The following is a 25840-nucleotide window of genomic DNA, read 5'->3' as shown; positions in this document are numbered from 1 at the left end:
CGGTGTGGGGAAAGGAGAGCGGTGTGGGGAAAGGAGAGCGGTGTGGGGAAAGGAGAGCGGTGTGGGGAAAGCAGAGCGGTGTGGGGAAAGGAGAGCGGTGTGGGGAAAGCAGAGCGGAGTGGGGAAAGGAGAGCGGAGTGGGGAAAGCAGAGCGGTGTGGGGAAAGGAGAGCGGTGTGGGGAAAGCAGGGCGGTGTGGGCGGACTGGGGAAAGCAGGGCGGTGTGTGAAAGGAGAGCGGAGTGGGGAAAGGAGAGCGGAGTGGGGAAAGCAGAGCGGTGTGGGGAAAGGAGAGCGGTGTGGGGAAAGCAGGGCGGAGTGGGGAAAGCAGAGCGGTGTGGGGAAAGCAGAGCGGTGTGGGGAAAGCAGAGCGGAGTGGGGAAAGCAGAGCGGTGTGGGGAAAGCAGAGCGGTGTGGGGAAAGCAGGGCGGAGTGGGGAAAGCAGAGCGGTGTGGGGAAAGCAGAGCGGTGTGGGGAAAGCAGGGCGGAGTGGGGAAAGCAGGGCGGAGTGGGGAAAGCAGGGCGGAGTGGGGAAAGCAGGGCGGAGTGGGGAAAGCAGGGCGGCGTGGGGAAAGCAGGGAGGAGTGGGGAAAGGAGAGCGGTGTGGGGAAAGCAGAGCGGTGTGGGGAAAGCAGGGCGGAGTGGGGAAAGCAGAGCGGAGTGGGGAAAGGAGAGCGGTGTGGGGAAAGCAGGGCGGAGTGGGGAAAGCAGGGCGGAGTGGGGAAAGCAGAGCGGTGTGGGGAAAGGAGAGCGGTGTGGGGAAAGCAGGGCGGAGTGGGGAAAGCAGGGCGGAGTGGGAGAGCGGTGTGGGGAAAGCAGGGCGGAGTGGGGAAAGGAGAGCGGTGTGGGGAAAGGAGAGCGGTGTGGGGAAAGGAGAGCGGTGTGGGGAAAGCAGGGCGGAGTGGGGAAAGCAGGGCGGAGTGGGGAAAGGAGAGCGGTGTGGGGAAAGCAGGGCGGAGTGGGAAAGCAGGGCGGAGTAGGGAAAGCAGGGCAGTGTGGGAGGGCGGAGTGGGAAAGCAGGGCGGTGTGGGAGGGCAGTGTGGGGAAAGCAGGGCAGTGTGGGAGGGCGGAGTGGGGAAAGCAGGGCAGTGTGGGAGGGCAGAGTGGGAAAGCAGGGCGGAGTGGGGAAAGCAGGGCGGAGTGGGAAAGCAGGGCGGTGTGGGAGGGCGGTGTTTGGGAAAGCAGGGCGGTGTGGGAATGCAGGGCGGTGTGGGAGGGCGGTGTTTGGGAAAGCAGGGCGGAGTGGGAATGCAGGGCGGTGTGGGAGGGCGGTGTTTGGGAAAGCAGGGCGGTGTGGGAGGGCGGAGTGTGGATAGCAGGGTGGAGTGGGGAAAGCAGGGCGGTGTGGGGAAAGCAGGGCGGAGTGGGAATGCAGGGCGGTGTGGGAGGGCGGTGTTTGGGAAAGCAGGGCGGTGTGGGAGGGCGGAGTGTGGATAGCAGGGTGGAGTGGGGAAAGCAGGGCAGTGTGGGGGGGCGGTGTGGGGAAAGCAGGGCGGAGTGGGAAAGCAGGGCGGAGTGGGGAAAGCAGGGCGGAGTGGGAAAAGCAGGGCGGAGTGGGAAAGCAGGGCGGTGCGGGGAAAGGAGAGCGGAGTGGGGAAAGGAGAGCGGAGTGGGGAAAGCAGAGCGGTGTGGGGAAAGCAGGGCGGTGTGGGGAAAGCAGAGCGGAGTGGGGAAAGCAGAGCGGAGTGGGGAAAGCAGAGCGGTGTGGGGAAAGGAGAGCGGAGTGGGGAAAGCAGAGCGGTGTGGGGAAAGCAGGGCGGTGTGGGGAAAGCAGAGCGGTGTGGGGAAAGCAGAGCGGAGTGGGGAAAGCAGAGCAGTGTGGGGAAAGGAGAGCGGAGTGGGGAAAGCAGGGCGGAGTGGGGAAAGCAGGGCGGTGTGGGGAAAGGAGAGCGGAGTGGGGAAAGCAGGGCGGAGTGGGGAAAGGACAGCGGAGTGGGGAAAGGAGAGCGGAGGGGGAAAGCAGAGTGGTGTGGGGAAAGCAGGGCGGAGTGGGAGAGTGGTGTGGGGAAAGCAGGGCGGAGTGGGGAAAGGACAGCGGAGTGGGGAAAGGAGAGTGGAGTGGGGAAAGGAGAGCAGTGTGGAAAAAGCAGGGCGGAGTGGGGAAAGGAGAGCGGAGTGGGGAAAGCAGGGCGGAGTGGGGAAAGCAGAGCGGTGTGGGGAAAGCAGAGCGGAGTGGGGAAAGCAGGGCGGAGTGGGAGAGTGGTGTGGGGAAAGCAGGGCGGAGTGGGAGAGTGGTGTGGGGAAAGCAGGGCGGTGTGGGGAAAGCAGGGCGGAGTGGGGAAAGCAGGGCGGTGTGGGGAAAGCAGGGCGGAGTGGGGAAAGCAGGGCGGAGTGGGAGAGCGGTGTGGGGAAAGCAGGGCGGAGTGGGGAAAGGAGAGCGGTGTGGGGAAAGGAGAGCGGTGTGGGGAAAGCAGGGCGGAGTGGGGAAAGGAGAGCGGTGTGGGGAAAGCAGGGCGGAGTGGGAAAGCAGGGCGGAGTGGGGAAAGCAGGGCAGTGTGGGAGGGCAGAGTGGGAAAGCAGGGCGGTGTGGGAGGGCAGTGTGGGAGGGCGGAGTGGGGAAAGCAGGGCAGTGTGGGAGGGCAGAGTGGGAAAGCAGGGCGGAGTGGGGAAAGCAGGGCGGTGTGGGAGGGCGGAGTGGGAAAGCAGGGCGGTGTGGGAGGGCAGTGTGGGAGGGCGGAGTGGGGAAAGCAGGGCAGTGTGGGAGGGCAGAGTGGGAAAGCAGGGCGGAGTGGGAAAGCAGGGCGGAGTGGGAAAGCAGGGCGGTGGGGAAAGCAGGGCGGAGTGGGGAAAGCAGGGCGGAGTGGGAATGCAGGGCGGTGTGGGGAAAGCAGGGCAGTGTGGGAGGGCGGAGTGGGAAAGCAGAGCGGTGTGGGAGGGCGGAGTGGGGAAAGCTGGGCGGAGTGGGAAAGCAGGGCGGAGTGGGGAAAGCAGGGCGGAGTGGGGAAAGCAGGGCGGAGTGGGGAAAGCAGGGCGGAATGGGGAAAGCAGGGCGGAGTGGGGAAAGCAGGGCGGTGTGGGAATGCAGGGCGGTGTGGGGAAAGCAGGGCGGAGTGGGAAAGCAGGGCGGAGTGGGAAAGCAGGGCGGTGGGGAAAGCAGGGCGGAGTGGGGAAAGCAGGGCGGAGTGGGAATGCAGGGCGGTGTGGGGAAAGCAGGGCAGTGTGGGAGGGCGGAGTGGGAAAGCAGAGCGTTGTGGGAGGGCGGAGTGGGGAAAGCTGGGCGGAGTGGGAAAGCAGGGCGGAGTGGGGAAAGCAGGGCGGAGTGGGGAAAGCAGGGCGGAATGGGGAAAGCAGGGCGGAGTGGGAATGCAGGGCGGTGTGGGGAAAGCAGGGCAGTGTGGGAGGGCAGAGTGGGAAAGCAGGGCGGAGTGGGAAAGCAGGGCGGAGTGGGAAAGCAGGGCGGTGGGGAAAGCAGGGCGGAGTGGGGAAAGCAGGGCGGAGTGGGAATGCAGGGCGGTGTGGGGAAAGCAGGGCAGTGTGGGAGGGCGGAGTGGGAAAGCAGAGCGGTGTGGGAGGGCGGAGTGGGGAAAGCTGGGCGGAGTGGGAAAGCAGGGTGGAGTGGGGAAAGCAGGGCGGAGTGGGGAAAGCAGGGCGGAATGGGGAAAGCAGGGCGGAGTGGGAATGCAGGGCGGTGTGGGGAAAGCAGGGCAGTGTGGGAGGGCGGAGTGGGAAAGCAGGGCGGTGTGGGAGGGCGGAGTGGGGAAAGCTGGGCGGTGTGGGGAAAGCAGGGCGGAGTGGGGAAAGCAGGGCGGAGTGGGAAAAGCAGGGCGGTGTGGGAGGGCGGAGTGTGGAAAGCAGGGCGGAGTGGGAATGCAGGGCGGTGTGGGGAAAGCAGGGCGGTGTGGGGAAAGCAGGGCGGTGTGGGAGGGCGGAGTGGGGAAAGCAGGGTGGAGTGGGGAAAGCAGGGCGGAGTGGGGAAAGCAGGGCGGAGTGGGAATGCAGGGCGGTGTGGGGAAAGCAGGGCGGAGTGGGGAAAGCAGGGCGGAGTGGGGAAAGGAGAGCGGTGTGGGGAAAGGAGAGCGGTGTGGGGAAAGCAGGGCGGAGTGGGAAAGCAGGGCGGAGTGGGGAAAGCAGGGCAGTGTGGGAGGGCGGAGTGGGAAAGCAGGGCGGTGTGGGAGGGCAGTGTGGGGAAAGCAGGGCAGTGTGGGAGGGCGGAGTGGGGAAAGCAGGGCAGTGTGGGAGGGCGGAGTGGGGAAAGCAGGGCAGTGTGGGAGGGCAGAGTGGGAAAGCAGGGCGGAGTGGGAAAGCAGGGCGGAGTGGGGAAAGCAGGGCGGAGTGGGAAAGCAGGGCGGAGTGGGAAAGCAGGGCGGTGTGGGAGGGCGGTGTTTGGGAAAGCAGGGCGGTGTGGGAATGCAGGGCGGTGTGGGAGGGCGGTGTTTGGGAAAGCAGGGCGGAGTGGGAATGCAGGGCGGTGTGGGAGGGCGGTGTTTGGGAAAGCAGGGCGGTGTGGGAGGGCGGAGTGTGGATAGCAGGGTGGAGTGGGGAAAGCAGGGCGGTGTGGGGAAAGCAGGGCGGAGTGGGAATGCAGGGCGGTGTGGGAGGGCGGTGTTTGGGAAAGCAGGGCGGTGTGGGAGGGCGGAGTGTGGATAGCAGGGTGGAGTGGGGAAAGCAGGGCGGTGTGGGGAAAGCAGGGCGGAGTGGGAATGCAGGGCGGTGTGGGAGGGCGGTGTTTGGGAAAGCAGGGCGGTGTGGGAGGGCGGAGTGTGGATAGCAGGGTGGAGTGGGGAAAGCAGGGCAGTGTGGGAGGGCGGAGTGGGGAAAGCAGGGCGGAGTGGGAAAGCAGGGCGGAGTGGGGAAAGCAGGGCGGTGTGGGGAAAGCAGAGCGGAGTGGGGAAAGCAGAGCGGAGTGGGGAAAGCAGAGCGGTGTGGGGAAAGGAGAGCGGAGTGGGGAAAGCAGAGCGGTGTGGGGAAAGCAGGGCGGTGTGGGGAAAGCAGAGCGGTGTGGGGAAAGCAGAGCGGAGTGGGGAAAGCAGAGCGGTGTGGGGAAAGGAGAGCGGAGTGGGGAAAGCAGGGCGGAGTGGGGAAAGCAGGGCGGTGTGGGGAAAGGAGAGCGGAGTGGGGAAAGCAGGGCGGTGTGGGGAAAGCAGGGCGGAGTGGGGAAAGGACAGCGGAGTGGGGAAAGGACAGCGGAGTGGTGAAAGGAGAGCGGAGGGGGAAAGCAGAGTGGTGTGGGGAAAGCAGGGCGGAGTGGGAGAGTGGTGTGGGGAAAGCAGGGCGGTGTGGGGAAAGCAGGGCGGAGTGGGGAAAGGACAGCGGAGTGGGGAAAGGAGAGTGGAGTGGGGAAAGGAGAGCAGTGTGGAAAAAGCAGGGCGGAGTGGGGAAAGGAGAGCGGAGTGGGGAAAGCAGGGCGGAGTGGGGAAAGCAGAGCGGTGTGGGGAAAGCAGAGCGGAGTGGGGAAAGCAGGGCGGAGTGGGAGAGTGGTGTGGGGAAAGCAGGGCGGAGTGGGAGAGTGGTGTGGGGAAAGCAGGGCGGAGTGGGAGAGTGGTGTGGGGAAAGCAGGGCGGAGTGGGAGAGTGGTGTGGGGAAAGCAGGGCGGAGTGGGAGAGTGGTGTGGGGAAAGCAGGGCGGTGTGGGGAAAGCAGGGCGGAGTGGGGAAAGCAGAGCGGAGTGGGAGAGCGGTGTGGGGAAAGCAGGGCGGAGTGGGGAAAGGAGAGTGGTGTGGGGAAAGGAGAGCGGTGTGGGGAAAGCAGGGCGGAGTGGGGAAAGGAGAGCGGTGTGGGGAAAGCAGGGCGGAGTGGGAAAGCAGGGCGGAGTGGGGAAAGCAGGGCAGTGTGGGAGGGCAGAGTGGGAAAGCAGGGCAGAGTGGGGAAAGCAGGGCGGTGTGGGAGGGCGGAGTGGGGAAAGCAGGGCAGTGTGGGAGGGCAGAGTGGGAAAGCAGGGCGGAGTGGGAAAGCACGGCGGAGTGGGAAAGCAGGGCGGTGGGGAAAGCAGGGCGGAGTGGGGAAAGCAGGGCGGAGTGGGAAAGCAGGGCGGTGGGGAAAGCAGGGCGGTGGGGAAAGCAGGGCGGTGGGGAAAGCAGGGCGGTGGGGAAAGCAGGGCGGAGTGGGGAAAGCAGGGCGGTGGGGAAAGCAGGGCGGAGTGGGGAAAGCAGGGCGGAGTGGGAATGCAGGGCGGTGTGGGGAAAGCAGGGCAGTGTGGGAGGGCGGAGTGGGAAAGCAGGGCGGTGTGGGAGGGCGGAGTGGGGAAAGCTGGGCGGAGTGGGAAAGCAGGGCGGAGTGGGGAAAGCAGGGCAGAGTGGGAAAAGCAGGGCGGTGTGGGAGGGCGGAGTGGGGAAAGCAGGGCGGAGTGGGGAAAGCAGGGCGGAATGGGGAAAGCAGGGCGGAGTGGGAATGCAGGGCGGTGTGGGGAAAGCAGGGCAGTGTGGGAGGGCGGAGTGGGGAAAGCTGGGCGGTGTGGGGAAAGCAGGGCGGAGTGGGGAAAGCAGGGCGGAGTGGGAAAAGCAGGGCGGTGTGGGAGGGCGGTGTGGGGAAAGCAGGGCAGTGTGGGAGGGCGGAGTGGGGAAAGCTGGGCGGTGTGGGGAAAGCAGGGTGGAGTGGGGAAAGCAGGGCGGAGTGGGGAAAGCAGGGCGGAGTGGTAGTGCAGGGCGGTGTGGGGAAAGCAGGGCGGTGTGGGAGGGCGGAGTGTGGATAGCAGGGCGGAGTGGGGAAAGCAGGGCAGTGTGGGAGGGCGGAGTGGGAAAGCAGGGCAGTGTGGGAGGGCGGAGTGGGAAAGCAGGGCGGTGTGGGAGGGCGGAGTGGGGAAAGCAGGGCGGAGTGGGAAAGCAGGGCGGTGTGGGGAAAGCTGTTGGAAGTTAGAGAAAGCGACGTTCATCATTCTGGAGGGTATCTGGATGGAGTTGCTCCTCCAACCTGAATGTGGCCTGGTTAGTTTTATTTACCTCAACCCATCGTCCCTACGGCCGACGGCACCTTGCCCGAGTCCCCTGACCTGGGCTAGTCCTTCAAGTTCTCCCTAAGGGTAGCCCACCTTTGAAGACCCTTCCTCTCCCAGGCGTGAGGTCTTTGTTGGCGTTCCTGGGTTTTTAACGGGATAGGATGGACAGTCCCGAGTCCAATCCGCCTGCCTCCTTTCGCAGCCGGGCGTGGGATCGTCCATGGTGAATCTCCTCATCACCATGGTGACATTTATAATTACTTTGGCACAGCATCGTGGGCTGAAGGGTTATCTCCGGGTGTCTGAGTGGGGGTAAGGAAAGGGCTCCTACCTTGACGGTCTTCTTGGCGTACGCGTCCAAGGCGCGGCCATGAGCTCGGAACCTCAGGGCGTTGGCCTTGAGAAGATCTGCCCGCTGCACCCCGTCCTGCGCTGGCAGCGAGTCGAGCAGCAGGGCAACGTCTGCCTCCCCGAAGCCCACCTCCTCCCGGTGCGTCACCGTCACCCCTGCAAGGACAGGGGACACCGGTTCAATTGTCTGCAGCCCAGAGGCTTGGTCGTGTGATTTCCGGCATGACCATGATACCCAAGCTCAGAATTAAGACTATTCAGCCCATCATTCCACCACGGCTGATTCGTTATTCATCCCAACCCCATTTCCTGCCTTCCCCCTGCACCCTTACAAATCAAGAACCCATTAAACCCCCATTCCACACCCACCCGTGGCAATGAATTCCACAGATTCAGCGACCTCCTCATCTCTATCCTAATGGACGTCCCTCTATTCTGAGGCCGCCCCCTCTGGTCCCGGACTCGCCCCACCACAGGAAACATCGTCTCCATATCCATCTATCTAAGCCTTTCAGTGTTCGGTAGGTTTCAGTGAGAATTCCACCACTACCCCTCCCGAGCCATTTTTCTAAGCTCCTGCGTGTACAGGCCCAGAGCCAGATATCAAACCTTTTATTCCCAGGTTGACTCTCGTAAACCTCCTCTGGACTTCCTTCAACACCAGCTCATCTTTTCCTGCTTCGGGGGCCCAACACTGCTCACAATACTCCAAGTGTGGTCTGGCCAGCGCCTTATAAAACCTCAGCATTACATCCTTTGGTGAAAGGAACAACAGTGCGGACTATTATTTAAACGTGGAGAAGGTTCAAACATCAGAGGTGCAGAGGGGCTTGTGCAAGACCTCCAGGAGGTTAATTCACAGGTCGAGTCTGCGGTAAAGGAGGCAAATGCAATTTTGGCATTTATTTCAAGGAGACTAGAACATAAAAGCAAGGAGATAATGCTGAGGCTTTATAAGACACTAGTCAGGCCACACTTGGAGTATCGTCAACAGTTTTAGGCCCCGTATTTCAGAAAGGATGTGTTGTCATTGGAGAGTCCAGAGGGGGTTCACGAGGATGATTCTGGGAATGAAAGGGTTAACACATGAGGCACGTTTGGCAGCTTTGGGCCTGAACTCACTGGAATGCGGGGGGGGGGGATCTCACTGAAACCTACCGAACGTTGAAAGGACTAGAATGGGTGGCTGTGAGGAGAGGATGTTTCCTACGGTGGGGGCAGGGGGGATATCCCGATCTAGAGGGGACAGCCTCAAGATTGAGGGGTGACCCATTAGAACAGGCAGGGAGGAACTGTTTTAGCCGGAGAGTAGTGAACCTGTGGAATGCTTTGCTACAGACTGCGGTGGAGGCCGTTCATGCGTATATTTAAGGCAGAAGGCGACAGTTTCCTGATCGGTCGGGGCATCGAGGAGTATGGCGAGAAGGCAGGTGTATGGGGTTGAGTGGGATCTGGGAGCAGCCATGATGGAATGGTGGAGCAGACTCGATGGGCTGAATGGCCTAATTCTGCGCACATGCCTTACGGTTTCTATCCTTGCTTTCATATTCTAGTCCTCTCAAAATGAATGCTAACATCGCTCTTGCCTCTTCCTCACCACAGACTCAACCTACAAGCTAGCCTTTAGGGAACCCTCCACGAGGACTCCCAAATCCCTTTGCGCCTCCGATTTCTGAATTTGGTCCCCACTTAGAAAACAGTCCACATCTTTATTCCACCTGCCACTCCTTTGCCCATTCTCCTGGTCTGTCAAAGAACCTCTGTAACCTCTCTGCTTCCGCAACAGTAACCACCTAGTTTGGCATTGTCGTCTGCAAACTTGGCCATAAAGCCATCAATTCTGTCATCTAAATCGCTGACGTATAACGTGAAGAGAAGCGGTCCCAACACCGGCTCCCGCGGAACACCACTAGTCACCGGTAGCCAACCAGAAATGGTCCTGGGGATAGACTGGCTACTCTGGGATGTTGGCGCACCTCAGATTTCTACCTCTGCACTGTGGTCCGGCGCGTCAATTCCAATGCGCAGGAACGCAAGAAGCTGCAGAGAGTAGAGGACTCTGCCCAGGACATCAGGGGGGCACGTCCGTGTCCACCATCCGTAGTTTCCACAGGGCCCATCACCAAAGATCCCCACCTTCCCGGCCTGTCCATCTTCTCCCAATCCCATCGGCCAGGAGGCTGCAGTCTCATACCACCAGGATCAGGAACAGCCATTCCCCCTTCAACTGACCAGCAGCGCTCAAAGTTCAAGGTAAATCTATTATCAAAGTACTTGTGTGTCACCACATAAAAGCCTGAGATTTCATTGTCTTGTGGGCATACTCAATAAATCCAATTACCATAACAGAATCAACGAAAGACCCAACGAACGGGGTGGACAACCAGTGTGCCAAGGACAACAAACTGCACAAATAAGGAAGAGAAAGGAACAAAAAGAATAGTAATAAATATTGAGGAAGGACACGAGGTGAAGAGACCCTGGGTTGTGAGTGCAGTTCAGTGACGGGGCAAGTGAAGTTATCCGCTCTGAAAAAGGGTCCCGTGCTTTCCTGGTGAATCTGACAAATAAACTGTTCTCGGGCTTCCAGCCGGGTGCAGGCGTCCAGTTCAATCGACATTTTGATGATCAGGGATGATGCCTGGGTAAGCCTATCCGGGGGTATTTATACCCCTGTCGTCCGTCCCTCCTGATTAGTTAGTCCTCATCCAATCAGTTTTCAGCTCTCCCACCTCATTTACAATTGCATTCCAGTTCTTACTCGGAGAATTATTTTCCTCTAATTTTATTTCGATAGCTTCCTTCACCAGGCCGTCCTGAAAGCCACTGGCCCAGCACAGTAGTTTTGTGCTGTCGAAGTCCATCCTACAGCCACTGTGAATGCAGTGTTCTGCTACCGCCGGTATCTAGGTAATGCAAACAGATACACCTCCCACGCTCCCCGATGCGGGTTTCCACAGATACACCTCCTGCGCTCCCCGATGCGGGTTTCCACAGATACACCTCCTGCGCTCCCCGATGCGGGTTTCCGTAAACAGATACACCTCCTGCGCTCCCCGATGCGGGTTTCCACAGATACACCTCCTGCGCTCCCCGATGCGGGTTTCCACAAACAGATACTCCTCCCGCGCTCCCCGATGCGGGTTTCCACAAACAGATACTCCTCCCGCGCTCCCCGATGCAGGTTTCCGCAAACAGATACACCTCCCGTGCTCCCCGATGCGGGTTTCCACAGATACACCTCCCGTGCTCCCCGATGCGGGTTTCCACAAACAGATACTCCTCCCGCGCTCCCCGATGCGTGTTTCCGGAAACAGATACACCTCCCGTGCTCCCCGATGCGTGTTTCCGGAAACAGATACACCTCCCATGCTCCCCGATGCAGGTTTCAGTAAACAGATACAACTCCCGTGCTCCCCGATGCGTGTTTCCGGAAACAGATACACCTCCCGTGCTCCCCGATGCGGGTTTCAGTAAACAGATACACCTCCCGTGCTCCCCGATGCGGGTTTCTGTAAACAGATACACCTCCCGTGCTCCCCGATGCGGGTTTCTGTAAACAGATACACCTCCCGCGCTCCCCGATGCAGGTTTCCGCAAACAGATACACCTGCCGTGCTCCCCGATGCGGGTTTCTGTAAACAGATACACCTCCCGTGCTCCCCGATGCGGGTTTCTGTAAACAGATACACCTCCCGCGCTCCCCGATGCGGGTTTCCACAAACAGATATACCTCCTGTGCTCCCCGATGTGGGTTTCTGTAAACAGATACACCTCCCACGCTCCCCGATGCGGGTTTCCACAGATACACCTCCCGTGCTCCCCGATGCGGGTTTCCACAAACAGATACACCTCCCGTGCTCCCCGATGCGGGTTTCTGTAAACAGATACACCTCCCGTGCTCCCCGATGCGGGTTTCCACAGATACACCTCCCGTGCTCCCCGATGCGGGTTTCCACAAACAGATACACCTCCCGTGCTCCCCGATGCAGGTTTCCACAAACAGATACACCTCCCGTGCTCCCCGATGCGGGTTTCCACAAACAGATACACCTCCCGTGCTCCCCGATGCGGGTTTCAGTAAACAGATACACCTCCCGTGCTCCCCGATGCGGGTTTCCACAAACAGATACACCTCCCGTGCTCCCCGATGCGGGGTTCCACAAACAGATACACCTCCCGTGCTCCCCGATGCGGGTTTCCACAAACAGATACACCTCCCGTGCTCCCCGATGCGGGTTTCAGTAAACAGATACACCTCCCGTGCTCCCCGATGCAGGTTTCCGCAAACAGATACACCTCCCGTGCTCCCCGATCCAGGTTTCCACAAACAGATACACCTCCCGTGCTCCCCGATGCAGGTTTCCGCAAACAGATACACCTCCCGTGCTCCCCGATCCAGGTTTCTGCAAACAGATACACCTCCCGTGCTCCCCGATGCGGGGTTCCACAAACAGATACACCTCCCGTGCTCCCCGATGCGGGGTTCCACAAACAGATACACCTCCCGTGCTCCCCGATGCAGGTTTCCGCAAACAGATACACCTCCCGCGCTCCCCGATGCGGGTTTCAGTAAACAGATACACCTCCTGTGCTCCCCGATGCGGGTTTCCACAAACAGATACACCTCCCGTGCTCCCCGATGCGGGTTTCCTCAAACAGATACACCTCCCGTGCTCCCCGATGGAGGTTTCCACAAACAGATATACCTCCCGTGCTCCCCGATGCGGGTTTCCACAGACAGATACACCTCCCGTGCTCCCCGATGCGGGTTTCAGTAAACAGATATACCTCCCGTGCTCCCCGATGCAGGTTTCTGTAAACAGATACACCTCCCGTGCTCCCCGATGCGGGTTTCTGTAAACAGATACACCTCCCACGCTCCCCGATGCGGGTTTCTGTAAACAGATACACCTCCCGTGCTCCCCGATGCGGGTTTCCGCAGATACACCTCCCGTGCTCCCCGATGAGGGTTTCCACAGACAGATACACCTCCCGTGCTCCACGATGCGGGTTTCCTCAAACAGATACACCTCCCACGCTCCCCGATGCGGGTTTACACAAACAGATACACCTCCCGTGCTCCCCGATGCGGGTTTCCACAGATACACCTCCCGTGCTCCCCGATGCAGGTTTCCGCAAACAGATACACCTCCCGTGCTCCCCGATGCGGGTTTCTGTAAACAGATACACCTCCCGTGCTCCCCGATGCAGGTTTCAGTAAACAGATACACCTCCCGCGCTCCCCGATGCGGGTTTCCTCAAACAGATACACCTCCCATGCTCCCCGATGCGGGTTTCCTCAAACAGATACACCTCCCGTGCTCCCCGATGCGGGTTTCCTCAAACAGATACACCTCCCGTGCTCCCCGATGCGGGTTTCAGTAAACAGATACACCTCCCGTGCTCCCCGATGCGGGTTTCCTCAAACAGATACACCTCCCGTGCTCCCCGATGCGGGTTTCTGTAAACAGATACACCTCCTGTGCTCCCCGATGCGGGTTTCAGTAAACAGATACATCTCCCGCGCTCCCCGATGCGGGTTTCTGTAAACAGATACACCTCCCGTGCTCCCCGATGCGGGTTTCCTCAAACAGATACACCTCCCGTGCTCCCCGATCCAGGTTTCCGCAAACAGATACACCTCCCGTGCTCCCCGATGCGGGGTTCCACAAACAGATACACCTCCCGTGCTCCCCGATGCGGGTTTCCACAGATACACCTCCCGTGCTCCCCGATGCGGGTTTCCGCAAACAGATACACCTCCCATGCTCCCCGATGCGGGTTTCCACAGACAGATACACCTCCCGTGCTCCCCGATGCGGGTTTCTGTAAACAGATACACCTCCCGTGCTCCCCGATGCGGGGTTCCGCAAACAGATACACCTCCCGTGCTCCCCGATGTGGGTTTCCACAAACAGATACACCTCCCGTGCTCCCCGATGCGGGTTTCCTCAAACAGATACACCTCCCGTGCTCCCGGATGCGGGTTTCAGTAAACAGATACACCTCCCGTGCTCCCCGATGCAGGTTTCTGCAAACAGATACACCTCCTGTGCTCCCCGATGCAGGTTTCCGCAAACAGATACACCTCCCGTGCTCCCCGATCCAGGTTTCCGCAAACAGATACACCTCCCGCGCACCCCGATGCGGGTTTCCTCAAACAGATACACCTCCCGTGCTCCCCGATGCAGGTTTCCGCAAACAGATACACCTCCCGTGCTCCCCGATGCGGGTTTCCGCAAACAGATACACCTCCCGTGCTCCCCAATGCATGTTTCCGCAAACAGATACACCTCCCGTGCTCCCCGATCCAGGTTTCCGCAAACAGATACACTTCCCGCGCACCCCGATGCGGGTTTCCTCAAACAGATACACCTCCCGTGCTCCCCGATGCAGGTTTCCGCAAACAGATACACCTCCCGTGCTCCCCGATGCGGGTTTCCACAGATACACCTCCCGTGCTCCCCGATGCAGGTTTCCGCAAACAGATACACCTCCCGTGCTCCCCGATGCAGGTTTCCGCAAACAGATACACCTCCCGTGCTCCCCGATGCAGGTTTCCGCAAACAGATACACCTCCCGTGCTCCCCGATGCAGGTTTCCGCAAACAGATACACCTCCCGTGCTCCCCGATGCGGGTTTCCACAGATACACCTCCCGCGCACCCCGATGCGGGTTTCCTCAAACAGATACACCTCCCGTGCTCCCCGATGCAGGTTTCCGCAAACAGATACACCTCCCGTGCTCCCCGATGCGGGTTTCCGCAAACAGATACACCTCCCGTGCTCCCCAATGCAGGTTTCCGCAAACAGATACACCTCCCGTGCTCCCCGATCCAGGTTTCCGCAAACAGATACACTTCCCGCGCACCCCGATGCGGGTTTCCTCAAACAGATACACCTCCCGTGCTCCCCGATGCAGGTTTCCGCAAACAGATACACCTCCCGTGCTCCCCGATGCGGGTTTCCACAGATACACCTCCCGTGCTCCCCGATGCAGGTTTCCGCAAACAGATACACCTCCCGTGCTCCCCGATCCAGGTTTCCGCAAACAGATACACCTCCCGTGCTCCCCGATGCAGGTTTCCGCAAACAGATACACCTCCCGTGCTCCCCGATGCAGGTTTCCGCAAACAGATACACCTCCCGTGCTCCCCGATGCAGGTTTCCGCAAACAGATACACCTCCCGTGCTCCCCGATGCAGGTTTCCGCAAACAGATACACCTCCCGTGCTCCCCGATGCAGGTTTCCGCAAACAGATACACCTCCCGTGCTCCCCGATGCGGGTTTCCACAGATACACCTCCCGCGCACCCCGATGCGGGTTTCCTCAAACAGATACACCTCCCGTGCTCCCCGATGCAGGTTTCCGCAAACAGATACACCTCCCGTGCTCCCCGATGCGGGTTTCCGCAAACAGATACACCTCCCGTGCTCCCCAATGCAGGTTTCCGCAAACAGATACACCTCCCGTGCTCCCCGATCCAGGTTTCCGCAAACAGATACACTTCCCGCGCACCCCGATGCGGGTTTCCTCAAACAGATACACCTCCCGTGCTCCCCGATGCAGGTTTCCGCAAACAGATACACCTCCCGTGCTCCCCGATGCGGGTTTCCACAGATACACCTCCCGTGCTCCCCGATGCAGGTTTCCGCAAACAGATACACCTCCCGTGCTCCCCGATGCAGGTTTCCGCAAACAGATACACCTCCCGTGCTCCCCGATGCAGGTTTCCGCAAACAGATACACCTCCCGTGCTCCCCGATGCAGGTTTCCGCAAACAGATACACCTCCCGTGCTCCCCGATGCGGGTTTCCACAGATACACCTCCCGTGCTCCCCGATGCGGGTTTCCGCAAACAGATACACCTCCCGTGCTCCCCGATCCAGGTTTCCGCAAACAGATACACCTCCCGTGCTCCCCGATGCCGGTTTCCGCAAACAGATACACCTCCCGTGCTCCCCAATGCAGGTTTCCGCAAACAGATACACCTCCCGTGCTCCCCGATCCAGGTTTCCGCAAACAGATACACTTCCCGCGCACCCCGATGCGGGTTTCCTCAAACAGATACACCTCCCGTGCTCCCCGATCCAGGTTTCCGCAAACAGATACACTTCCCGCGCACCCCGATGCGGGTTTCCACAAACAGATACACCTCCCGTGCTCCCCGATGCGGGGTTCCACAAACAGATACACCTCCCGTGCTCCCCGATGCGGGTTTCCACAAACAGATACACCTCCCGTGCTCCCCGATGCGGGTTTCAGTAAACAGATACACCTCCCGTGCTCCCCGATGCAGGTTTCCGCAAACAGATACACCTCCCGTGCTCCCCGATCCAGGTTTCCACAAACAGATACACCTCCCGTGCTCCCCGATGCAGGTTTCCGCAAACAGATACACCTCCCGTGCTCCCCGATCCAGGTTTCTGCAAACAGATACACCTCCCGTGCTCCCCGATGCGGGGTTCCACAAACAGATACACCTCCCGTGCTCCCCGATGCGGGGTTCCACAAACAGATACACCTCCCGTGCTCCCCGATGCAGGTTTCCGCAAACAGATACACCTCCCGCGCTCCCCGATGCGGGTTTCAGTAAACAGATACACCTCCTGTGCTCCCCGATGCGGGTTTCCACAAACAGATACACCTCCCGTGCTCCCCGATGCGGGTTTCCTCAAACAGATACACCTCCCGTGCTCCCCGATGGAGGTTTCCACAAACAGATATACCTCCCGTGCTCCCCGATGCGGGTTTCCACAGACAGATACACCTCCCGTGCTCCCCGATGCGGGTTTCAGTAAACAGATATACCTCCCGTGCTCCCCGATGCAGGTTTCTGTAAACAGATACACCTCCCGTGCTCCCCGATGCGGGTTTCTGTAAACAGATACACCTCCCACGCTCCCCGATGCGGGTTTACACAAACAGATACACCTCCCGTGCTCCCCGATGCGGGTTTCCGCAGATACACCTCCCGTGCTCCCCGATGAGGGTTTCCACAGACAGATACACCTCCCGTGCTCCCCGATGCGGGTTTCCGCAGATACACCTCCCACGCTCCCCGATGCGGGTTTACACAAACAGATACACCTCCCGTGCTCCCCGATGCGGGTTTCCACAGATACACCTCCCGTGCTCCCCGATGCAGGTTTCCGCAAACAGATACACCTCCCGTGCTCCCCGATGCGGGTTTCTGTAAACAGATACACCTCCCGTGCTCCCCGATGCAGGTTTCAGTAAACAGATACACCTCCCGCGCTCCCCGATGCGGGTTTCCTCAAACAGATACACCTCCCATGCTCCCCGATGCGGGTTTCCTCAAACAGATACACCTCCCGTGCTCCCCGATGCGGGTTTCCTCAAACAGATACACCTCCCGTGCTCCCCGATGCGGGTTTCAGTAAACAGATACACCTCCCGTGCTCCCCGATGCGGGTTTCCTCAAACAGATACACCTCCCGTGCTCCCCGATGCGGGTTTCTGTAAACAGATACACCTCCTGTGCTCCCCGATGCGGGTTTCAGTAAACAGATACATCTCCCGCGCTCCCCGATGCGGGTTTCTGTAAACAGATACACCTCCCGTGCTCCCCGATGCGGGTTTCCTCAAACAGATACACCTCCCGTGCTCCCCGATCCAGGTTTCCGCAAACAGATACACCTCCCGTGCTCCCCGATGCGGGGTTCCACAAACAGATACACCTCCCGTGCTCCCCGATGCGGGTTTCCACAGATACACCTCCCGTGCTCCCCGATGCGGGTTTCCGCAAACAGATACACCTCCCGTGCTCCCCGATGCGGGTTTCCGCAAACAGATACACCTCCCGTGCTCCCCGATGCGGGTTTCCACAGACAGATACACCTCCCGTGCTCCCCGATGCGGGTTTCTGTAAACAGATACACCTCCCGTGCTCCCCGATGCGGGGTTCCGCAAACAGATACACCTCCCGTGCTCCCCGATGCGGGTTTCCACAAACAGATACACCTCCCGTGCTCCCCGATGCGGGTTTCCTCAAACAGATACACCTCCCGTGCTCCCGGATGCGGGTTTCAGTAAACAGATACACCTCCCGTGCTCCCCGATGCAGGTTTCTGCAAACAGATACACCTCCTGTGCTCCCCGATGCAGGTTTCCGCAAACAGATACACCTCCCGTGCTCCCCGATCCAGGTTTCCGCAAACAGATACACCTCCCGCGCACCCCGATGCGGGTTTCCTCAAACAGATACACCTCCCGTGCTCCCCGATGCAGGTTTCCGCAAACAGATACACCTCCCGTGCTCCCCGATGCGGGTTTCCGCAAACAGATACACCTCCCGTGCTCCCCAATGCAGGTTTCCGCAAACAGATACACCTCCCGTGCTCCCCGATCCAGGTTTCCGCAAACAGATACACTTCCCGCGCACCCCGATGCGGGTTTCCTCAAACAGATACACCTCCCGTGCTCCCCGATGCAGGTTTCCGCAAACAGATACACCTCCCGTGCTCCCCAATGCGGGTTTCCACAGATACACCTCCCGTGCTCCCCGATGCAGGTTTCCGCAAACAGATACACCTCCCGTGCTCCCCGATGCAGGTTTCCGCAAACAGATACACCTCCCGTGCTCCCCGATGCAGGTTTCCGCAAACAGATACACCTCCCGTGCTCCCCGATGCAGGTTTCCGCAAACAGATACACCTCCCGTGCTCCCCGATGCGGGTTTCCACAGATACACCTCCCGCGCACCCCGATGCGGGTTTCCTCAAACAGATACACCTCCCGTGCTCCCCGATGCAGGTTTCCGCAAACAGATACACCTCCCGTGCTCCCCGATGCGGGTTTCCGCAAACAGATACACCTCCCGTGCTCCCCAATGCAGGTTTCCGCAAACAGATACACCTCCCGTGCTCCCCGATCCAGGTTTCCGCAAACAGATACACTTCCCGCGCACCCCGATGCGGGTTTCCTCAAACAGATACACCTCCCGTGCTCCCCGATGCAGGTTTCCGCAAACAGATACACCTCCCGTGCTCCCCGATGCGGGTTTCCACAGATACACCTCCCGTGCTCCCCGATGCAGGTTTCCGCAAACAGATACACCTCCCGTGCTCCCCGATGCAGGTTTCCGCAAACAGATACACCTCCCGTGCTCCCCGATGCAGGTTTCCGCAAACAGATACACCTCCCGTGCTCCCCGATGCAGGTTTCCGCAAACAGATACACCTCCCGTGCTCCCCGATGCGGGTTTCCACAGATACACCTCCCGTGCTCCCCGATGCGGGTTTCCGCAAACAGATACACCTCCCGTGCTCCCCGATCCAGGTTTCCGCAAACAGATACACCTCCCGTGCTCCCCGATGCAGGTTTCCGCAAACAGATACACCTCCCACGCTCCCCGATGCGGGTTTCCACAAACAGATACACCTCCCGTGCTCCCCGATCCAGGTTTCTGCAAACAGATACACCTCCCGTGCTCCCCGATGCAGGTTTCAGTAAACAGATACACCTCCTGTGCTCCCCGATGTGGGGTTCCACAGACAGATACACCTCCCACGCTCCCCGATGCGGGTTTCAGCAAACAGATAGACTTCCCGTGCGGGTTTCCGCCCCGCTTCCCGTCTGACGGATACACCCCACTCTGCATTCACAGGGAGTCCTGTAAACGCCAGTCGGCGGTGTCCCAGGTCACCTTTGACCAGCACAAGCTGTGGTTTGATCTCCCTTACGGCTTTGCAGACAGTATTAACCTGGTATTTGAGGATGTAACTAGTAGTGTGGATAGGGGAGAACCAGTGGATGTGGTATACTTGAATTTTCAAAAGGCTTTTGACAGGAGATTAGTGTGCAAACTTAAAGCACACGTATTGGGTGTATGGTATTGATATGGATAGAGAATTGGTTGGCAAACAGGAAGCAAAGAGTGGGAGTAAACGGGACCTTTTCAGAATGGCAGGCGGTGACTAGTGGGGTACCGCAAGGGTCAGTGATGGGACCCCAGTGGTTTACAACATACCGTAAATTCCAGACTATAAGCCGCTACTTTTTTCCCACGCTTTGAACACTGCGGCCTATACTACGGTGCGGCTAATGCATGTTTTTTTTTCATGCCACCAAAAACATTTTGCCTCGTAACAGTAGACCAATAAAATTGATGAGTAGTTCACAGAGGTCCAATGAAATTGTACGATAAATCAAGCGCACTTTCACAATTAAATTATTGTAAATCAGTCATTTGTACTCACCCTCATCAACATGGAAAACACTCGAAGAAAAGCATATGATGCAGCTTTTAAGTTAAAGGCGATCAATCTGGCGGTTGAAGAAGGAAATCGAGCTGCTGCACATAATCTTGGCATAAATGAATCGATGGTGAGACGGTGGAGAAGCCAGCGTGAAGAACTGAGTCAATGCAAAAAGACAACAAAAGCTTTCAGAGGTAATCATAGCAGATGGCCCGAACTTGAAAACTTTCTTGAAGACTGGGTTAACACACAGAGAGCAGGCGGCCGTGGTGTTTCCACTGTGCAGATCAGACTGAAGGCTAAAGCAATCGCCACCAAAATGAAAATCGAAGATTTTAGAGGTGGGCCATCGTGGTGTTTTAGATTTATGAGACGAAAAGGCCTGTCCGTCAGGGTACGCACGACTCTGTGTCAGCAGCTCCCTCCCGACCACCCACGAGGAAAAGCTTGCTAACTTCTGCACATTCACTCAAACAAAGATAGCGGAGAATTCCATCGGGCCAGATGATATCATAAATATGGATGAAGTACCTTTGACGTTTGACCTGTCTCTCACTCGAACTGTTAATAAAAAAGGTGACTCGTCCATCACACTGAAAACAAGTGGCCATGAGAGAACGCATTTTACTTGTGTTCTGAGCTGCACAGCATCCGGACTAAAGCTTCCACCGATGGTGATTTTTAAGCGGCCGACAATGAAAGTTCAGTGAAAGCTGCCATCAAGAGTACAAACTCAATTCCAGCTGTGATTCCTGGGGGCACCACGAAGTATTTGCAGCCACTGGACATCAGCGTGAACCGGGCATTTAAAGTGGCGCTGCGCGTTGAGTGGGAGGCTTGGATGACGAGCGGCGAGAAATCCTTTACCAAAACAGGACGCATGCGAAGAGCATCTTTAACACAAGTCTGCCAGTGGATCCTAAATGCGTGGAACTGTGTCACAACATCCACCATCACCAACAGGTTTCGAAAGGCTGGACTGCTGCGTGATGAAGAGGACCGCGTGCGCTCAAGTGAGAGCGACAACGAAGAGACTGAAGTGAGTGACGAGATCCTGAGGTTGTTCAATTCGGACGCTGAAGGACTTTGATGGTTTTAGTGCGCAGGAGGAAGATGAAGAAGGCGATCAATAACTTTTCCTGGTAGGCTGGAGTATATATATTTTTTTTACCAGTCGTTAGGAGACATTGGAATGTTGTTCGTGCACTGTTCAGTAAAAAAGTATACGCAACGTAATTTGTGTGTTACCGATACGTATGTATATTTAAAAGTAGCTGTGTTACAGGCACTGTTCGAAAAAAAGCATTTGCAATATATATTTGTTTATGTTACCATACGGATTTAATTAAAAGTTAAAAAATCCTCACGTGTAATATCTTTCTGTGTAAATATCTCATATTACAACGTGGGACACCTGCGGCTTAAAATCCGGTGCGGCCTGTAAAAGTACAAAATTGATTTTCTTTCTAAAATTAGAGCGTGCGGCTTTTAATCAGGTGCGCTCTGTAGTCCGGAATCTACGGTATATTAATGATTTAGACGAGGGAATTAAATGCAGCATCCCCAAGTTTGCGGATGACACGAAGCTGGGCGGCAGTGTTAGCTGTGAGGAGAATGCTAAGAGGATGCAGGGTGACTTGGATAGGTTAGGTGAGCGGGCAAATTCATGGCAGATACAATTTAATGTAGATAAATGTGAGGTTATCCACTTTGGTTGCAAGAACAGGAAAACAGATTATTATCTGAATGGTGGCCGATTAGGAAAAGGGGAGGTGCAACAAGACCTGGGTGTCATTGTACACCAGTCATTGAAAGTGGGCATGCAGGTACAGCAGACGGTGAAAAAAGCAAATGGTATGTTGGCATTCATAGCAAAAGGATTTGAGTACAGGAGCAGTGAGGTTCTACTGCAGTTGTACAAGGCCTTGGTGAGACCGCACCTAGAGTATTATGCGCAGTTTTGGTCCCCTAATCTGAGGAAAGACATTCTTGCCATAGAAGGAGTACAAAGAAGGTTCACCAGATTGATTCCTGGGATGGCAGGACTTTCATATGAAGAAAGACTGGATCGACTAGGCTTATATTCACTGGAATTTAGAAGATTGAGGGGGGATCTTATTGAAACGTATAAATTTCTAAAGGGATTGGACAGGCTAGATACAGGAAGATTGTTCCCGATGTTGGGGAAGTCCAGAACGAGGGGTCACAGTTTAAGGATAAAGGGGAAGCCTTTTAGGACCGAGATGAGGAGAAACTTCTTCACACAGAGAGTGGTGAATCTGTGGAATTCTCTGCCACAGGAAACAGTTGAGGCCGGTTCATTGACTCTATTTAAGAGGGAGTTAGATATGACCCTTGAGGCTAAAGGGATCAGGGAGTATGGAGAGAAAGCAGGTACAGAGTTCTGAGTTGGATGATCAGCCATGATCATACTGAATGGCGGTGCAGGCTCGAAGGGCTGAATGGCCTACTCCTGCACCTATTTTCTATGTTTCTATGTATTTCTTCAGGATCCTGGCGATCCTTCCAGAAACCATGGAAATATAGAGAAGATGGGAGGTAGCCACAGATTCCTCCTCATTGTTAGGTTTCCTGGTTTATCTGTAAGAACTGGAATCCGATTGGATAAGGACCAACCAATCAGGAGGGATAGACTACGGGGGAAGTAAGTACCACTGGACTAGACTTACCCAGACGTCATTGCTGAAGAGGATGGCAGAGTTTGTCATTGAGACGTCGGTTATAATTGATACTTGCGCCTGGGTTGAAGCCCAGGAAGAGTTTGTTCGTTCAGAGCCTGATGGCTGAGGGGTAGTAACTGCTGCTACACCTAGTGGTTTGAGTTCTGAGGCTCTTGTACCTTCTTCCTGATGGCGGCAGGGGGAAAAGGGACCATGGCCTAGATGGTGGAGGGGAACACCGATGATGGATGCTGCTTTCCTGTGACAACACTCTGCGCTCAATGGTGGGGAGGGCTTGACCCGGAAGGGACTGGGCCGTATCCACTACTTTTTGCAGGATCTTCCGTTTAAGGGCGTTGGTGTTTCCACAGCAGGCAATATATTCTCCACCGCACATCTATAGAATTTTGTCAAAGTTTCAGACGTCACGCCGAACTCCCGAGGAAGCAGAGGCACTGCTGTGCTTTCTTCGCCATTGCACTTGCGTGCTGGGCCCTTTGGAGTGTTAACACCGAGACCCTCTCCGCCTCCGATCCCACAATGAGGACTGGCTCACGGACCTCTAGATTCCTCCTCATTAAGTCAATAATCAGCTCCTTGGTCTTGCCGACATTGTGGTGGCACCACGCAGCCAGATTTTCAATTTCCCCCCTATACGCTGATCCGTCACCACCTTTGATTCGGACTTCGAGAGTGATGTTGTCAGCAACCTTGAATACAGTAGTGGAGTTAACCCTAATCACTCCTCAGCTGAGCAACACTTGGCTCTGAAATGTACTTCTCTCGTTTTTTACCGTGTTCTTTCTTGAACAAGTCATGTGTAATTTATGTTTACGTTTCTCTTGTGAATGCTGCTTATCTCAGGCACGTCAGGAGGCGGGACAGATGGCGTTTGGTGTTATTTCGACAACCCACCAGGTGCTACGTTGAGTTCTGCTGGCCAGAAAGAACTAATTCCTGCAGATCGGCCAACAGGAACAAGACAAGGCCATCAGAAACAGACAAAGTAAGCGTCTTTATCCTTTGCCATGTGGTCATTGGAATGGAGGTGGCCATTTTGTGAGGCTGTTCTTGCAGCCGCCATTTTGTGAACTTTAAAAGTTCAAGGTAAACTTATTATCAAAGCACGTACACGTCACCATATACAACCCTGAGATTCTTTTTCTTGCAGGCATTCAGAGTAGAACAAAGAAACACAATATAATCAATGAGAAACTACCCAATGGCAAAGACTGACAATCATTGGGATCTTCTGGGGGAAGGTATGACCTGTTCAAAAGTGACGGGTTGCACCTGAACCCGAGGGGGACCGATATTCTCGTGGACAGGTTTGGTAGAGCTGTTGGGGAGGGTTTAAACTAATTTGGCTGGGGGGGGGGGGGTGGGAACCAGAGTGAAGGGACTCAGAATAGGTTAGATGGTGAAAAACATCAGTCAGACTGACTGTACTCAGTATTCAAACAGTATTCAGTCAGACTGCCAGGAGGGCAGGCAGGTGATAGGACATAATTGTGGCCTGCAGGGGGAGTATCGGTACATTAGCGATGCAGAATTAAACAGGGTAGCAAATACAGTACAGTTGGCCCTCCTAATCCATGGGGGATTGGTTCTGAGACCCCCCCCCCTCTGCGAATACAGAAAAAAGCGGATGCTCAAGTTTGTTATTTAACCTGTCTCGTGGTCTTTAGGACCCGGTGCAACACCGGACCTTATTTAACCTGTCTTGGTGCGGTGGTCTTTAGGACCCAACGGAACGCCGGACCTTATTTAACCTGTCTCGGTGCGGTGGTCTTTAGGACCCAACGGAACGCCGGACCTTATTTAACCTGTCTCGGTGCGGTGGTCTTTAGGACCCGGCGCAACACCGGACCTTATTTAACCTGTCTCGGTGCGGTGGTCTTTAGGACACGGCGCAACACCGGACCTTATTTAACCTGTCTCGGTGTGGTGGTCTTTAGGACACGGCGGAACGCCGGACCTTATTTAACCTGTCTCGGTGTGGTGGTCTTTAGGACACGGCGGAACGCCGGACCTTATTTAACCTGTCTCGGTGCGGTGGTCTTTAGGACACGGCGCAACACCGGACCTTATTTAACCTGTCTCGGTGCGGTGGTCTTTAGGACCCAACGGAACGCCGGACCTTATTTAACCTGTCTCGTTGCAGTGGTCTTTAGGACACGGCGCAACGCCGGACCTTATTTAACCTGTCTCGGTGTGGTGGTCTTTAGGACCCGGCAGAACGCCGGACCTTATTTAACCTGTCTCGGTGCGGTGGTCTTTAGGACCCGGTGCAACGCCGGACTTATTTAACCTGTCTCGGTGCGGTGGTCTTTAGGACCCGGTGCAACGCCGGACCTTATTTAACCTGTCTCGGTGCGGTGGTCTTTAGGACCCGGTGCAACGCCTGACCTTATTTAACCTGTCTCGGTGCGGTGGTCTTTAGGATCCAGTGCAACGCCGGACCTTATTTAACCTGTCTCGGTGCGGTGGTCTTTAGGACCCGGTGCAACGCCGGACCTTATTTAACCTGTCTCGGTGCGGTGGTCTTTAGGACCCGGTGCAACGCCGGACCTTATTTAACCTGTCTCGGTGCGGTGGTCTTTAGGATCCAGTGCAACGCCGGACCTTATTTAACCTGTCTCGGTGCAGTGGTCTTTAGGACCCGGTGCAACGCCGGACCTTATTTAACCTGTCTCGGTGCAGTGGTCTTTAGGACCCAACGGAACGCCGGACCTTATTTAACCTGTCTCGTTGCAGTGGTCTTTAGGACCCAACGGAACGCCGGACCTTATTTAACCTGTCTCGGTGCGGTGGTCTTTAGGACCCAACGGAACGCCGGACCTTATTTAACCTGTCTCGTTGCAGTGGTCTTTAGGACCCAGCGGAAAGCCGGACCTTATTTAACCTGTCTCGGTGCAGTGGTCTTTAGGACCCAACGGAACACCGGACCTTATTTAACCTGTCTCGGTGCAGTGGTCTTTAGGACCCAACGGAACACCGGACCTTATTTAACCTGTCTCGGTGCAGTGGTCTTTAGGACCCAGCGGAACGCCGGACCTTATTTAACCTGTCTCGGTGCGGTGGTCTTTAAGACCCAGCGGAACGCCGGACCTTATTTAACCTGTCTCAGTGCAGTGGTCTTTAGGACCCAGCGGAACGCCGGACCTTATTTAACCTGTCTCGGTGCGGTGGTCTTTAGGACCCGGTGCAACGCCGGACCTTATTTTACCTGTCTCGTTGCAGTGGTCTTTAGGACCCAACGGAACGCCGGACCTTATTTAACCTGTCTCGGTGCGGTGGTCTTTAGGACCCGGCGCAACGCCGGACCTTATTTAACTTGTCTCGGTGCGGTGGTCTTTAGGACCCGGCGCAATGCCGGACCTTATTTAACCTGTCTCGGTGCGGAGGTCTTTAGGACCCAGCGCAGCTCTGAATCGGTGTTTCTGTTCACGAAAATAATCACGATCACGATTGAAAATAAGATGCAAGTAATAACGCGATCGGAAAGAGGTGAAACGCCATCTGTCATTGGAAAAGCATTCGGCTACAGTCGGTCAACCATCGGAACAATTTTAATGGCTCACATGAAAGGCCCTGCCCCGATGAAAGCTACAATTATTAGTGAGCAATGCAGTGGTTTAATTATTGAAATACATACGTTTCTTAAGTGCTTTATATGCATAGTATATGTACTATATACTAAGACAAATGTTTGA

General features: G+C 56.8%; 1 protein-coding gene across 2 annotated transcripts in view; it reads right to left on the bottom strand.

The window, feature by feature from the left end:
* The window catches only part of LOC132383943 (malate dehydrogenase, cytoplasmic-like), a 72911-nt gene that overhangs the window by 24832 nt on the left and 22239 nt on the right, over positions 1-25840 (bottom strand). For both annotated transcript variants that reach the window (XM_059955134.1, XM_059955133.1), the window contains exon 5: positions 7200-7375. In XM_059955134.1, coding sequence (XP_059811117.1) covers positions 7200-7375 — 176 coding nt within the window. The remainder of the gene's footprint in view (positions 1-7199; positions 7376-25840) is intronic.

Source organism: Hypanus sabinus, chromosome 31 (genome assembly GCF_030144855.1).
Source record: "Hypanus sabinus isolate sHypSab1 chromosome 31, sHypSab1.hap1, whole genome shotgun sequence".
NCBI classification, from domain to species: Eukaryota; Metazoa; Chordata; class Chondrichthyes; order Myliobatiformes; family Dasyatidae; genus Hypanus; species Hypanus sabinus.
The sequence above is the reverse complement of the archived record's forward strand: the minus strand, read 5'-3'. Positions and strand labels throughout refer to the sequence as shown.